This window comes from Calonectris borealis, chromosome 6, assembly GCF_964195595.1.
Source record: "Calonectris borealis chromosome 6, bCalBor7.hap1.2, whole genome shotgun sequence".
NCBI lineage: Eukaryota > Metazoa > Chordata > Aves > Procellariiformes > Procellariidae > Calonectris > Calonectris borealis.
Genome location: NC_134317.1, coordinates 44,370,946 through 44,386,947, shown reverse-complemented (window position 1 = coordinate 44,386,947; position 16,002 = coordinate 44,370,946). Strand labels below are relative to the sequence as shown.

Sequence of the window (16,002 nt, the reverse complement as noted above, 5' to 3'; positions counted from 1 at the left end):
TAATATATATATTTTCCTATGTCCTATTATAGGAAATATGTATGCATTTTATATATATTTCCTTCCAGCACCCTCCAGTGCCTGCAGGGGACGGGTGCGTGGGATGAGCACTCTCCCATGTGCACCAAGCACCTGGCCCGTGCTGTCCCTTGGCTCTGAGTGCTGAGGTCCCTGGGTGCCTGTGGGACCCTCGCCCTGCCCTGGGAGGCTGGGGGTTTGTGCTATTGCGTCTCCCTGAGTCAGAGCCCTGCTTGGGTGGGAAGAGGCTGCCCCACCAGCTGTTGTGCCCTGGGTAGTCTGGGATTTTTAAGAGCAGAGAAGCCATTTCTTGTGTCTGATCTCCAGTGGGCATCACCCCTTGGCTGATCCCAGCGGGGATACCGTGTGAACAGCTGCTCAGTTTGCAGACAGGCTGAGCAGGGACCCAGGGACCTGCCCGAGGGCACAGCCCGACCCCTGGAGCTGGCAGAGCTCATGCTTTGTGAGAGCAAGGGTGGGATCCCCTATTGCCACCAGCCCTGTGGTGACTCAAGTATGTCTTTCTCTGAGAAAATAAATCACCCTGCACTGTGCTCTCCAGCGCGCTGAGATCGCTTGTGATTAAAACAGCACCAAGATGAGGACAGAAAAAGTGCACACCACCGTGTGAAGCAGGATGTGACAGCCGTGACAACGAAACACACTGTTTAAAGCCTTCCTACATCTTGCAGAAACCATGTACTAGCGTCCACGCCGGCTGCAGGGCACGACGCCTCTGCAAGTGTTCACACGTTGGCTTTTCACCTGCCTGGGAGGCTAGGAGCTGGGGCCGTGGCGTTGAGCATCGAAAACAGATGCCAGGCTGCTTTCCCTGACACCTGTGCCCCGCATTTTGTCCGCATCCGAAAGCCACGGAGATTTTGGGAAATACCTGCTCTCCCTGGGGTTAGCTTGCCCGCAGCCTCTGCTGCTTTCCCTGATGCCACCAGGTGTTTTCAATGGTCGTCAGCAGAGTATTTTATGTGTACAGCACACAGAGAGATGGAGGGGAAGAGCGAGGGTCTCACCCCCCTCTCCTACCTCTTCTCCCAGGTCCACAGGGGTGCAGGGACCTCCAGGAAGGTCCCTGTGCCAGCGTGCCAGTGGCGGCACTGCGCCGAGCCCCCCCAGCAGCCATCCCCGCCGCCCTTGCGCCATGCTGCCGCACCGGTTCCCTCTTCCCCTCTGAGCCATCACATCCTGCAGCTGGCGGTGGGTGCTCGTACGGGATCCCACGAGGAAGAGGGGGGGCGCGGGAGGGGAGCTGGCGCAGCCTCCAGCCCTGGCGCTTGCCTGGTGCTGCTACCCGGGCACGCAGCCTGCGCCGCTCTCCCCAGTGCCATGTGTGAGGGTGCAGGGGGAACATGCTGCACCCTCTCTGCTCTGCTTTCCAGGCCTGCGGGGCAGCGAGGAAGGGTTTGTGTGGGGTCTGACATGCTCCCCCCAATCACCACCTGCAGTTCCAGGCTTAATCCTACCTCTAAAAGCAAAAACATTACAGACCAGGCAAGCTGCCTTCGCAAAGGCTACCTAGACTGACTGCCGCGCCATGCCACACAGGGAGGGACACCGTGCCCAGCTCCCTGAAGCCCGTCTAAGGACTCGAGTGGCGGGAGGTTAGATCAGGAACTATAAAACAAATCCACTGGAAACACCAGAGCTATGAAACCGCCTTGTCACCCGGCTGCGTCCCCCCCCAAGAAAGGAGGAACAGAAGCAAAGAAAACAGAGATGCTGTACTTGCCTCACATCAAACCCTCTCCTCCGTGCTTGGGCTGGGATGAGGATAGTCTCAACTTCTCAAGCTTGGCTGGGAAAAGCAGCTGGGCATCAGGAGTTTTGCGACGCACCCCAATCCTTCCTTCCTTTTTCTGTCTTATAGTCGGCTGGGGCAGAAAGGAGGAAGTCGGAGCGGTGGCTGTGGGAGGGCGTGTTCCCCTCCCAAAACCCAACCAGCCCCACTCAAAAGCCCTGCCAAAGCATTCTGCCCTGCGGGGCTGGGGCTGATCTCCTCCCTGGGCTACACCCTGGGGGTCTGCAGCCCTCCCACTGCACCCGGGAAAGGGATCCTACCCAAAACCCACCCTTTTTGCCCCGGTTTTAACCTTTCGCAGCACATTCCCATTCCCCCAGCGGGCGAATATAGCTGGTAGTGGGGGAAACTGGTTCATTTGGGACCTATTGGTAGCAGAGAAGATGGGGAGTTGGCTCCCCTCAGACTCTGGGTTGGGCTCTGAAATTTTTGTGTCGGGGCTGGCTGCTGGTGTAGCAAGATCTCCTCACTTGACAGAGGATGCCAGTGCCATTTTCGCTATGGCACAGCTCAGGGCCGTGTGGTTTTTTTAAAGCAGCCTTCAAATTTTGTTGTGCAGGCCGCAATAACTCCTCCCAATGCACCCACAACAGTATTTCCCTGAGCAGAGAGGAACTGGCTCCTGGCAACTATCTCTTAACCTCTTTAGGGCACTGAAGTAGGAAAAAAAAAAGTCATTTAGAAAATGTATAGGATCGTAGATTTTTTATAAAGGTAATTAATGTGAAGCTTTTGTTAATTGCTTGTAGGTTCCCTTCCAGCTAGCTAACGTTGAGTGACCGCAATGCATTATAAGACACTGAAGCAGTTCATCTGCTGCTGTCTTACAGTTACGGAGCTGGGTTTATTTTTGCAGCAAGCAAAGAGAATCGCAGTGCTAGCAGCAAGTTTCTGAGCCCTGTTGAATGAATGGATTAGTGTTTTTATTAAAGAAGACAACAGAGCTCTGGGCTGGTTTCATCGCAGCCAGGCGCTCGCTGTAGCTAGAGAGCACTGTCACAATGCTTGCAGCAGGATGGGAGCATTGGAGCAGCTATTGCCTGGCTGGTGCGGGATACAGTGGGGATGGAGCCCGAGGACGAGCCTGCTGGGAGCTGGGGTGCCCACCCCAGCTTACTTGGAAAGCCCGGGTGGCAGCAGCTGGATGCTACAGAGCAGCCCCCAGCCTTGGAGCGGGTGGGCCGGGGCAGATACAGCTGGGAAAGCTGGTAGGGCTTCCTGCCAGCGTTGCCTGTTGCAGATCTGGGGGAAGGAAGTGTGCTCGAGTGAGATGAGCTGTCGTAATTTTTCCTTTTGTATTGCATAAGGCCCTTATTGGGCTGCTCTTTTCAATTATTTCATTGGGTTTGTCAAACCACTCTGCTCCCACTAACAAAAAGTTGAGGGAAGGGGGTGGGAGAGCTGGGAGCCCCCTGAGCTGGAGCAGTGGGAGCAGAGCGAGTATACCATGGGTCCTTGTAGCCCAAAGCTGAAACTCACTGGCATACACCCAGTTCCTCCTGAGCTGTTCCTCACGCTCTCTTGCAGCTTTGGTCTTGAGTGGACATCCACAGCAAGGCACTGTCCCTAACAATTCCCAGGGGACCCTTAACACATGTCATCCCCCCAACCCGCCTCCAGCATATCATTAGCTCATTAGACCTGCTATTTACTACATGTATTAGCCAATGAGTAGTTACTCTTACACTGTGTCTGTGCTTTCACAATGGCATACGAGACAAGATGTCCAAGCAGAAGCAAGCCAGGGCTGGAGCAGGCAGCATTAGGATGCTGGTGTCCAGCCTCTCCTGCTCACTACCCCCCACAGCTGGCAAAACCCATGCTCCTTCGGTGTGGGTTTCATGTGCTTGAGCTTTTAATCGTTGATATTTCCTGATTTGGGAACAACTTCAATTTTTTAGAGGATGTCTTTTTGTTTCTACTTGCTTATTTCTCCTTGCTGCTGTTTAAGCCTGCTGCAGGTGAAGGGGGTGGAGACATGTACGTGCTTAGTTGTAGCGTGTATGCTCCCCAATCCGACTGTAAGCATTTTAAGCTGTTAAACATTCCTTTTTCTATTTCCTTTTACACATCTTTATTTTTATTAGTTCCCCTTTTTAATTTTATTTTTACTAGAGTAGATTGTGTTTCCCACCGCCATTGACTGCGGGACCGTTGTGGTTTTTGCAGGATGCTCTTGAGCAGCCGGGGTGGGGTGCAGGGCATCCAGCTGTGCATCCAGCTGGGCACTCTCAGAACGGTTGCTCCCTGGAGTCATTGATTTTGGTGATCAGAGACGTCATTTTGGTGCTTTGCTCCTAAATGATGCTCACCCAGCCTACAGCAGGGTAATGGAAATTTTATTTTCTCTCCCTGACGAACGTTAAATCTTCCCTGGTGTGTCCCAGCCACTGCCATACTCCGGCTGAATGAGTGGCACAACGTGAGCAGGGATTCAGGGAGGCTGTGGGATCTCCACCCTCAGAGATATTTTTCATTTTCAACCTTCTAGTATTTGTATAGGGGTACGCTTGGCTGTGAGCAGGTGCCTAAACTGGACGTGGCCTCTTTCCAAACCTCATCATCTTCCCAGTGACCTCTCCCTGCATTTCCCCATGTCCTTGGTACACATGAGGAGGGTCACCAGCTGTGCGCTTGCCTGGCACGGCTTGCCTTGCACTCCCGTGCTGCCCATGCCGATCCACACTCATCAACTCCTCATTGGGGTGGCAGCGGCTGCCGCTGGCCTTCCTGCTGGGAGCAGCTTGGCTTGGCTTCCCCCAGCCTCACTCTTCTCATCTCCTGGCACATCCTCACTCATCCGTCTGCAAGCCAGGGCTGAACAAGGCACCTGAGGAAAAGGGAAAAGGAACTTCATTAGGTGTAGAGAAGTACGCGGCAGGAAGTTTGCCTTGCTTTAAGAAACCAGTTACCGGTGAACACAACATCTGTCATTGTATTTTTGTATTGTCTTTTTTTTTCATTTTTTGAGGTTTCAAAAGAGCAGTGGAAAAATGCTACCCAGGGTAGCCCCAAAGCGAGGTGGGGACATGGGTCCCTGGGGCTGCTCCCCAAAATCAGGCCCTGAGAAGCACGGCTTGGAGGGGGATGGGAAGGGCAGAGAAAGGCCAGCTGGAAAACGAAGCCACGTTCACCACGGGCACCCGTTGGGGCTTTTTAAGAGCAAAACCACTATGGTTCCCAAAGCTGGAGCTTTTTATTCACCTCGGGGGGGAAAAGCAGCTTTACATTTCACCCCCTCACGTGCATGGAAATGTGCAGCTAGGGCTGAGGCTGTTTTGTTGCGGGTCTCCACCTGGGTCCACGACCACATGGTCAAACGTGTTCAGGCTCCATGGCGGCTCGTCAGGTATTTTCTGCTGTTATAAATATGGAAGTAATTTCTGGCAGGGAGTTTGAGAGTTCAGTTTTCTATCCTACTGTGGCATCCTGGTCTCTGGCTAGTGCTACCAAGAAGCCTCAGCTCTTCCAGGGTCTTACACCAGACTTTAACTGTGTTGCAGGGTCTCTGGGTTTAACCTAAGCACACAGAAGGAACAACCTCCAGCTATTTCCAGGAGCCGCCTTCAGCAAGCTACCTGCTCCACTGCCAGCCTGATGGCGATTAACCCCCCCGGCTGCCCATTATGCCACCATTACGCTTCAGAGTTAACAGCCGCGGAGCGGGCTGGGGCTGCCGCGGAGGCGCTTCCTGGGCTCTGCCCGTGCCGGGGGGGGGAGGGGGGCGGGCGGGGCCGGGGGCCCCAACCCCGCCGGGCCCGGTGCTCTCTGCTGCCGCAGCCGTCCCGCGACCTGGCAGTGCCAGCCGGCAAGGCCCGCCCGTCCGGGGGCGGCCCCGGGGCGGGAGAGGCGCGGCAAAGGCCGGCCCGCCCCCTTCCGCCCCGCTCCGCCGCACCGCCCGCCATGGTGGGGAAGGCCAAGCGCCCGCGGCTCCACCGCGCTGCGCCCCGGCCCTGGCCCGCTCGGGATCCGCCGCCGCTCCCCGAGCCTGGCCCCGGCCCCGGCCTGGGCCCCGGCGCGGGCGGCTGGAGCGCGGCGGCCGGCAAGGTAGCGGGGGCGGGCGGGGAGCGGAGCGGAGCTGGGCGCGGCGTCACGTGGGGAGGGGCTCCGCCTCCCGCGCGCGGGCGGTGGCGGTCACGGGGCGGGGAGGAGGGGCGGGTTGTGAGGGGCCGGCCCGGCGGCGACTGAGGCGGTGATCCCGCGCCTGCGCCGCCGGTGGGGAGGGTCAGCTCTCGATTCCAGCCCTGCTCGGTCTCTCGAGCTCTTGGGACGCTGTGGAATCCCACCCGGTGGCCGTCATGGTCGCAGGACCCTCGCGGGGCTCTCTCGCAGGGTGTCTAAGGACAGGCCTTGGTCCTGGACATGGTGAAGCGCCGGTGATAGCTGACAGGATCTCAGAGGGGCAGGAGATGGAGTGAAATTGTTTCCTGAAGGCCGGTCTCCTTTTCCTGCTGAGAAAAGTCACGTTATGCCCTTGATGCTGTTCTTGCGGCCTTGAAGCTGCTGTGGCAGTCTTTGCTGGGCAGCTGCGTGTCTCTCACGCCGCTTATTACCAGTGGGAGCGTGCCGAGAAGGGCACGGCTCGTCAGAGCAGGCAGGGAGGCGAAACAAGGGAGCCTGGAGCTTCAGGACTCCAGCGCAAGGTCCTCCCTGTGCACCGTGGGAGTCCCAGCGTGCTGTTCCAGTGGTGGCTATTGCTGCTTCACACCATCAGCCACGTAGTGGCAGCTATGGCGGCCACCATACGGCAGCCACCATAGCGTCCCCAGGCCTTTAGCATGCAGAGAGGAGAGCCTGCTTAGGGAGATGGCGGTGACAGACGCGTGCCAGCACTGCTTCTGCTGCTGGGGGAGAGGGTGCCTGTGCTGTGTCTCAGTGGGGTAACTTGGATGCAGTAGTGGGGATCATTACCAGCAAGTGTTGGGAGCGGAGGGGTAAGAGGCTCGTTTTGCAGTGGTTCTCTTCGATTTCAGGTTAGGGCAGGTGGAGATGAGCTGTCAGTTTACACACAATCATTTGGGAGATTTAGACCATGCGTGGTTTCACCAGCTGTGTTATTAATACGCAGTTCAGGTTAAAGCTGTGTGCTTCCCCCAGCCCCCTTGCAGCAAGGACACAGAACATCAGTAAATGGTTTTTATGCACTTACAGCTTTCCTTGTGAGGAGGGAGGAATAGGTTGTGCCATATACAGCTGGTTTTATACCACTATAAAGTTATGTGTCGGTGCTGGGAGGCACTGCTGGCTAAAATAACAAATTATTCTAAGCCAACTGGAGAAGCTACTGCAAAGCTTAGGACTTAGGAAGCTATTGCATGCTTAAAGGAGCTAGATGCTGAAGATTTGGTAAGTTGCTAGTAGTCACTGAATCTGCTTAATGTCCATCGATTTAGGATTTAGGCCCCTAATCTGCTCATTTGTTGCTTATCTGGATTGTTACATACTTATTACCTGTAATAAATCTGGCTTTTCCTAAGGATGCTAGGAAAAGTTCTCCTAGGAGTAACACCTGAATTCACTTGAGTGAGGTGAGGTTGAGTTCAGGTAGAAGTCTGTTAGGAACAGAAAGTCCAAAACGTGACTTTGTGAAACTTCCTTGTGGGTGGAAGAGCCTGGAAGGCCAGTGGGGTGACTTACCCCTGCCTGCTCAGGAGAGGCACCTGCACGCTACCGCTGGAGTGTGCACCCTGCTCCTGTCCGGATGGTGCTGGGTTTGATTTCTTTTTTTAATGAATGTTGCCTGGTGGTGTTTGAACTGACTCCTGCTTAATGTTTCTTTTGGATAAGGACTGGGACTTCTCATCTTCTGGTGTCTTTTCTGGGCTGAAGATTGACCCTGATACTCTAGTAAAGAAGCTTGACTTGGACTCCAGAAGCATCATTTCCTCCAGAACAGGTTTGTTGTTGTATTTTGAATGAGTGCCATGTTAGGTTGTGAGCAAGGACACTGGGAACTGTATTTGCAGTGGCTGCCAGAATGAGCCCAGGAGAATCGAGCCCAGGAGAATCAAACCCAAACACAGCTTCCTGTGTTCCTGCAGGGGCTTTTAAAAGTGGTTTCTGTTTTGTGTTGGAGGAAGCAGAAAGGCACGTATGTGCTTCGTGCTCCCTAGGTGGGGAACTAGCTTCAGGCTACCTGACAGCTGCTGGGCTGTACTGTGCAGGTGGAGCCCCCTCCTGGGGGATGTCCTCATGCAGCCAAAGGCTCCTGGTCCCCAGGGGCTGAGGGGACAGCAGAGCCCAGCCTGTGACCTGATCTCCAGGCTTCCTCTGCGGCTGCTTTTGCCTCACCAGCAGCTGCCATTCATACCCCAATATTTTGTCAGCAAGTTGCTTGTTGTGCATCAACAGTGCTTTACCCACGGCAGCCTGATGACAGCCAGTTCTCTCCTACTGTTCTTTGCTGTTGCTAGGTCCCTGGCTCAAGGACTCCTGGGCAGGAGAGTCCAGCTCCAGAATATCAGGAGTGAGAGTGGGAACAGGGAGCAGATGATAGAGGCTTTTGTTTTCTAGTCCCACAACAAGGAAATGCTCCCTCTAGCTGCTTAGTGGCAGACAAGAGTTTTGTATCTGAAACCGGGTTTCACCTCTCTAAATGGCAACTCAGCAATCTGTCCTGGTGCAGAAGATGTATGTGACTCCCTTGTTTGCTAACTAAATTAATTTCTTCTCTCCATGCAGATTAATACTGCTACGGTGACTTTGTTTTCATGTCCAGGGCTACAAACAAACCCAGTAACCACCCAAGGGCTAGTGGTTGCCCGAGCAGTGGTGAGCTGTAGCAGCCATAGCCCATCAGTCACCTTTGATCACAGAGTGGTGGAATGGGGAGGTTGTGTGAGGACACATTTGCTGGAGATGCTTGCCTTCTGCACAGAAACCTTTGTGAAATGTATTGTTTTCAAAACACTGAGCTCATTGTTCGTAACTCCCCCGGGAAAAGGACATGTGTGCATATGTGTATGCATGTGAACATAGCCATCTCTTTAATTAAATTAGACAGCATGTTGTTGAAGGCTGACAGCCTGCAATCCTAGTCTTTCATTGCAGGCTACAGCTGTACATGTCTGGTTTATAAATAGACCTGTGCTGCTGGTCCCTGTGCAGTGCTGATGATGCAGATGTGCGGTGCCTGACTATGTTTAACCCTCTCTTGAGGCTGCGTGCTGGCTTCATGCAGACAGTGATGCTGACCCAAATGCTTTGTGCTTCCTCGCACTTTGCAGATGATCAGCTAAAAATAGCTGTTCATTTGGGGGCTCAAAACTGCAATTCAACGAGGCAAAAAGTGATTTGATTTTTTTTTTTAAATCTTCCCAAGCTGCTGTGCCCTTTCTTCTTGTATCACTCTGGAGCCATGTGGAGGCTTTAACATTATGGAAATCAATTCATTTTTTTGTGTTAATTCAATGAACTGTAACTAGGCTGTGCATACAATGGTAGACACCCTGGAGTTCGAAAAGAGATTCTAGGCAGACGTGCTTTGTCTCCTGGGATCTCTGGTCAGCTGAGAGCCTGTTCAGCAGGAAATTCAACTTGACTCCAACTCCCCCGCTACCCCATTTCCCTCCCCCCCCTCTTCCCATCCCCCCTTAGCTCAGGGCACAGGGCAGGAGGGTAGGATTCTCCTACACATTGTTATTTTAAGATTTAATAGCAAGACAAAAAAGTGTTTCTCTCCCACTTGCTTTTCAAGCTCTGAGAAGGTCAAGTTGGCAGACTGTAGGTGGGCTTACTCTCTTTATCGCCCGTGCTTTTCACAGCTGAAGAAGTTTTTTTTCTGTCACGGATGCTATGTGACAGTTGAGAAAGCTGGTATATTTGTCTTCCCTGTGTGTGCGCGTGCACGCGTGCCTCACATTACCTAAGATTGCTTCACATTAAGATGGCTGGTATCTCTGTGTTTTGTGTTACAATCTGGCCTTGTGCTGTGACACTTCAGGGACAGCCAGGAAGACTTCAGTGTGGCTTAAAGAGGCCTGCCGGACGTAAGTGAAACAAGGGAGCGGTTACAGGGCTTGGACCTGGCAGGAAACCCTCTGCTGGGTTACCAAGCCCAGCTGGCCGGTACAGGTTTGGGCTCTGTTATGTCTCTTCCTTAGACCCTGCATCCCTCTGCTTTTGGAGGTGTAGTTCCCAGAAAGCCAGCATCTCACTCCATGGCTGCGCTTCCATGGCATTGCAGCTTGGTTGAAGGTCTCTGTGTAAGATGTTTCCGAGTAAAACATTTGACCTTCCTAGTACTATTCTGCCTCTGTTCCTTTCTTCACTTGGGCTTTCACATTTTGGCTTTGTGCTTGAACTGGGGGACCCGACTTTTGTCTTGGCAGAGCCCGAGCACCAAAGCTATGTGAGCTGGAGTGCTCTCTGCTAATTCTGAAGCTGGCAGATGTGGAGCTGGCCCAGAAGGATATGCACGGTTGAGAGATTGCTTGTTGCTGGGAAAGTAAGGAAGAAGAGGTGGTGACGTTGGCTTGTGGCTCCACCTGTCAGCACACCCCCTCTCTGTTTAAGAGAGGATAGTGGCTGGCTGGATCAGCAAAAGAGACCTGGAAAGCCTGGTCTCCTCAGAGCGTGGTGCAGGGAGAGCAGTTGCTCCTGGACCAGTTTGAGGTGATGATGTAGGGGGAAGAGCCAAGCAGGCCTGCTCCTGTGGGGCTGCCTGGAAGACTTGGAGGGTTGTGGAGCTCCCTTTCCTCTCTGTCTTGTCTCTTTGTCCTTCTCTAACTGGGATGAGTAGGTGACTTTGATGGTGCATCTTTAGCTGGCTACTTCTCTCGGGTTCCTTGGCCTCCCTCTCTGCCTTCTATGCCTAGAATGTACTTTCTGGCTCCCCACTTTCTCTCTGTCCACCCTCTGCCTATTTGACATGCTTGTGTGGTTCCTTCCTCTCTCCCATGTGGCCTGGGCATTCACGGCAGCTTTTGCAGAAGTTCTTTACCTTTTGTCCAGCTGTGAAGGTATCTGTGCTCATGACAAAATATTCTGCTTCATTTTCTCTGGAGAAGATGAGGTGGCTCTTGGTTCTTGTCATCTTTTTATTCTAACACCAGGAGTTTAGAGAGGTAAATGAGGACTGTCAATCCAGCAGCTGGACTGAGCGTGCCCTGCCATATCCCAATTCTTCTGAGTGCCTTAGGTTTGGGAGGTGATGGAGAGCTGAAGAAGCAAGCTGCAGAGAAAGGCAAGTGCTTCTTTGAAAGCCTCAGATTCTGCTAGTGGTTGGGGCTGGCATCTGTAGTAAGGATCATCTTTCCCAGCGTGGCCTGGACAGACTTTTTTCTCAGGGTTTGTGTTCAGCTTTGTTGTTAAAGAGGGTGACTGCCTTCTCCTCATGTTCCTAAGGCAGGTTTCAAGTTGCCCTGTCTTCATTCAAAGCAGCCTGCAGAAGGATGGGAGTGTGGGGAGATATGTAAGCGTGGGCCTTGGGTACGGTGAGGGGAAAGGCTGCCTGAACTGTGGGGCTCTAACAAAGACAGTCAGGGCAGCTTGGACAGCAGGCAGAGAGGTGACATTTTGAATTCACTGAATTATTTGGAGTACTTGTAAAATGAGCTGATAGTGGTAAACGAAAAATATCCCTTCTGAATTTTTACACTGTGCTTCATTCTACAGGTCTGGTCTCTTCCAGTTAAAATCTAGTCTGAGGAAGAGCTTGGAATTGAGTTAGATTTTAGAAGATGTCAGCTTGGAGCTCAACAGTGGTCAAAAAAGCAAATCGGCTTTTGGGAAGTAGGAGGAAAAGAGAATGACCTGGAGAGTGTTGTTATGCTCCATAAATAAATCCATTCAGCTATTTGATGCTATGTGTGGCCCTGGTCCTCTTGTCTCAAAAAAGATGTAGCAGACCAGCAAAGGTTCAGAGAAGGCCAACATGGCTGCTCAGAGGCCTAGGATGCCCGTTAGTTGTTCCTAAAGCAAAAGGCCTGGGCTCTTCAGGTAGGGGAAGGCAGTGAGGCAGGGTGTGATGGATGCCTGGAAGCTGCATGGTGAGGGAGGGTGGGTGTGGCTGTCTGCTGTCTCTTCTACTACAAACCTGGAAGAAGCAATGGCAATAGCAGATGGTAGACATGCACCGGAACAAGACATTTTGTGTCTCACATGGTGAATTCAGCTCTGGGCTCCACGTCTGTGCGTAATGTGAGCGCTGGACGCTTCTGTGGGTTCAGAAAGGGGCAGCACAGATTGATGGAGGGCGCCGTCAGGGTTTCTTAATGCAAGGACTCGTCTGGTTTGGGATGCGCAGGTGGAGCATGGCGGTTCTGCTCTTGCTGGGTCTTAGGTGGAAAAAGGAAGGGATATCGAGGCCTGGAAATGGCTTATAGTGTTGCAACAGGACTGGAGACAGGCTTCCCCCACCCCCACGTGGTGGTCCTAAATCCAGCGAGGTCCCTGTGTGCAGCAGAGGGAGGCAGCCGGAGGGCTGTGTGGTGGCTCAGGCCACCAGTATGTGCGGAGAGGGGACACGGGCTGCCACCAGGGCAGTGTGGGACATCTGGGGCAAGAGGAGGGTTTGGACTGCGGCCATGGGGCTGTGCGATGTGCCAGGGGCTAACTGAACAACAGCAGAGCATGGTTACTTCCACATGATGAAAAGCTTCATCTGGAAGACCTGCTTTGATGCCCTGGAGCCAGAGGGATGCAATCCCGTAGGAAATCAAGCCACCGTTGTGCTGGGGCTGGGGGGCTATTGCCTGTAGCCTCCAACGAAAGAGGGGACCTCTCTCTCTACTTTTTTTCCCCTTAGTTTTCCTCAGTTTGTTAAGTGACCAGCTTTTGCTGCTTTTTTGGCTGTGGTTATTCTGAGGGAACAGGGAGGAGCACGATACGTAAGTTGGAAAGTTCAGCATCTATCGCAGGGTTAGCATCTTGGTTAACATAAGTGGTTGTGTGTGCCAGCGCAGGTGTGTGCTGGGGCTTAAGGGAGATGGAAATAGGCCCCTTGTTTTGGGAGGATAAACTGATGGTGTTGGTCCTTTCCAACTGAAGGCCCCGTTTTTCTGAGGATTTCTGAGGATTCCTGGTACATCTGGTGGAGTCAGGGTGCCCTGTCGAAGTATCTGCTACTCTCATGGTAATGGTCTTGTTGCTTCTTTTAGATACCAGCCTGATTCAGCGTGTTTGTTGTGATCGGTGCAAGGTATCGACTTAGGCTGTTCTGGCATCAGTAATTCTTGCGGCATGAGAAGGAAAGGGTGGAACTGTAATAAAAAATGTCACCAAAATGGAATTCATTTTAGGTGAGTCTTGCATGTGTGATGATAGAAAGCCAGTGGTCTAAAATGGAAAGTATTTTAATACGGGGAACTCTGAGCCGTGTCTTACTGTGAAGCAGACTTGCTGTAACTACTTTCTCCTGCTCTGCTTCTTGTCTTTAATCATTAGCTCATCTTAACACCAGATTCCAGATGATTTCCACATGCTCATAGGTAGCAAAAGCCAGCAACATCACTGTGAACACTGGAGTTAAGTCCATGAGTTGCTTGCTTGCTGAATGATTGCTTCCTATCAGTGTAGTTTACTTAGCCGCTGACGTAATGTAAATCAAATGCTTTGCCATAATCTAATCCATGCAAGGACCTCTGTCTGTTACTAGTGTGAGTGAATAAATCTCATCTGGGTGAGCCTCTGTAGCGTGGGAATTAAATGTTTCCAACTAAGTCAGAAATAATGCCCTGTTGTATGGGGGGGGTGCTTCTTTTTTTCTTTTTTTTTTTTACTTTAGCTTTCCTTCCTCAGTGTTTGCTCCTTGAAGCAAGGGCCTGTTCAAGCATGGCTCTGGCAAACCAGTTGCCTGGGAATGTCTCTTTTTTTGGAGTGGATGATGAACCAATTCTGGGATGATATGAACAACTGGACTGGCAGCTTTCTGCTTTATTTTCAGCTTCTTCAGAAGGGAACTGTGACAAGATGTGTTGTTGAGAAAGCAGAAGTGCAACGGCAGCAAGTGCTACCACTTCAAATTGCTTGCAAAACCTTAGCTTGTCACCTTGATTTTTGAGGTTGTGGCAAGAGTAGTTTTTCCTGCAGATTGCTCTAGCTCCTCCTGTGCCACTGGTGAGCCAGGAAAATGTGAAACATGAATTAAAACCATTTGCTGCCTCTGGTCCTGGACCAGTTAAGAGTCCTTAAGGAGACCATAAGGTCTACCAGAGGGTAGGCTTAGACTGGACATAAAGAAGACTTTTTTTTTTTACGATGAGGGTGGTGAGACACTGGAACAGATTGCCCGGAGAAGCTGTGGATGCCCCATCATTGGAAGTGTTGAAGGTCAGGTTGAGCAAGGCTTTGAGCAACCTAATCTAGTGCAAGATGAAAGGGGGGTTGGACTAGATGATCTCTGAAGGTCTCTTCCAACCCAAACCGCTCTGTGAGTCCATGGTTCTATACCGAGGTGGGGGGCACAGAGTGACGTAGGACATTAGCCTGACAGAGGTTTTGCTGGGCCTTGCTGTTGCTGAAGCCTGGATCTGCACAATGTGATGCAAAGCTTCAGGGGAGTTTCAGGCATGCATGCTGTAGTATCTCGGACTTTCCCTTTGTATCTTGAGAGCTTTCATCCTCTGACCAGGGCTGTCTTGCAGCATGGGTTTCTCTGTCAGTGGCACGGGGGGAGGAGAGGAGTGAAATTACTGAGCATCTGGCAAAGAAGGAAGTCCCTTTTCCTCCTGAAGAAGTGTGGAGACAGGAGAGAATAAAATCAGGCCAAGCAGGAACCTGACAGCTTGGAATTGCTGGAGTCTGCAGCCTGTGTACAGCCTTGCTTTTCGCCTTTCTTAGATACTCTGTGATTTCCTTTTGTTACCAAGCCTCCCTCTGCAGAGTCACTGACTATGCTTTTCTGATTTGCACCTCAGCTTCTGCTCTGGTGTTCCAGATTTGCTGTGTCTGTCGCGTTATCTGCTTCCTTCTCCTTGGGTTCTGCAGCCGCTTGTCCAATTCTGTTCTCCTTTTGTAGCCTCAAATGAGAAGAAGAAAAGCTGTGGTTGGTTGGTATTGTGGTCCTGCCGTGGGACCATGCACTAACTTCATGTGACATGATTTGCTTTCCTTTTTTTTTTTTTTTTTTGAATGGGTGATGTGCCAGAATCTGTGTAAGACCTCTCCTTTGCTGTTCTTGCAGTGTCTGGACTCATGGTTACCACTGCAGTGGATCCACTCTTGTGTTGCTTGCAGCACTGCAGCTGTGGCCAGTCCCCCATTACCCTTCAGGAGCTCTGACAGGATGCAAATCTTTGTGTCCCATAATTTATTCCTATCTTCATTGGATTCCTATCCAATTCGTTGTATTTCTGCTTGTTTGTGGCCTTTAAGTATTACGGTTCTTCCTCTTCTGTCCTCACCCCTGATGACGTTTCTGTGCAAGTCCTAGAGTTGTGCTGTTGGTAGGAGCAAGTTGCTTCTGCTGGGAAGATGTTTGCTGTGTTACTCTACAGAGCATGGTGTGAGTCTGCCCTCCTGCCCTGTCTAATCCTAGTGCTGTGCACCTTCTTTGGGCAAATTTTTGGTGACGTGAATCAGTAAGAACAGGCCGGAGATGTCGGCAGCCTTCCCATTGCGTACATTTTGGACCTTTCCTTCACCTCCTGTACAGTGTGCTGCCTGCCACGTCGTGTAGTCCCCTTCAGCTGTGCCTTCCTGGGTATTGTGCAGTGCCTGGCCTCATGAAGCTGGAGGTTTCCTCTTTGTTTTGTTTTTTTTTTGTTTGTTTTCTTTTCTGGCATGTTGGAGTGTTTAGGAATTGAAGGATTAAAAAAATTTTAATCCTGCTTGTTTTACTGAACGCATCCTTTCTGAATATCAGCTTTAAGCCTTTGCCGCTTTTTCTTAATGTGAGTTTGGGGTATTTTTAAATCTTCTGCTTGTGTTGGTCATTCGCCATGTCCCTGGTGTGGAAAGCTGCTGGATCTTCACAATTCTGATGCTGTCGCTTTTCTTCAGCATTTAATTCTGTGCTGGCAGCTGTCACGCCCATCTTGTGTTTGTTTTGTGCAGAGCGCCGTTCTCAAGCTGTTCCCCACCATAACACTCTTCAGATGGAAAGGGCTGAAAATGGTTTGCTCCGCAAACTGAGGATGACAGTGAGTGGCCTGTGAGGAGCGGCTGTAGCATCTCCAACGTGTGTGTAAAATGCGACATGCTCTGCTAGTCCAAAATTACAAGATGTTCCT

At 51.7% G+C, this 16,002-nt stretch overlaps 1 protein-coding gene across 7 annotated transcripts in view; it reads left to right on the top strand.

Annotated features, from left to right (window-relative positions):
* The first annotated feature begins 4,710 nt into the window (after nucleotides 1-4,710).
* SLX9 (SLX9 ribosome biogenesis factor) overlaps nucleotides 4,711-16,002 on the top strand; it is a 66,876-nt gene continuing 55,584 nt past the window's right edge. For 2 of the 7 annotated variants that reach the window (XM_075153853.1, XM_075153850.1), the window contains exons 1-2: nucleotides 5,719-5,878; nucleotides 7,619-7,727. In XM_075153853.1, the coding sequence (XP_075009954.1) occupies nucleotides 5,735-5,878; nucleotides 7,619-7,727 (253 nt within the window). In that variant the 5' untranslated portion in view covers nucleotides 5,719-5,734. Of the gene's footprint in view, nucleotides 5,879-7,158; nucleotides 7,178-7,618; nucleotides 7,728-16,002 lie in introns of those variants that run through there. The other 5 variants (XM_075153851.1, XM_075153852.1, XM_075153855.1 and 2 more) reach the window with 4 other exon arrangements.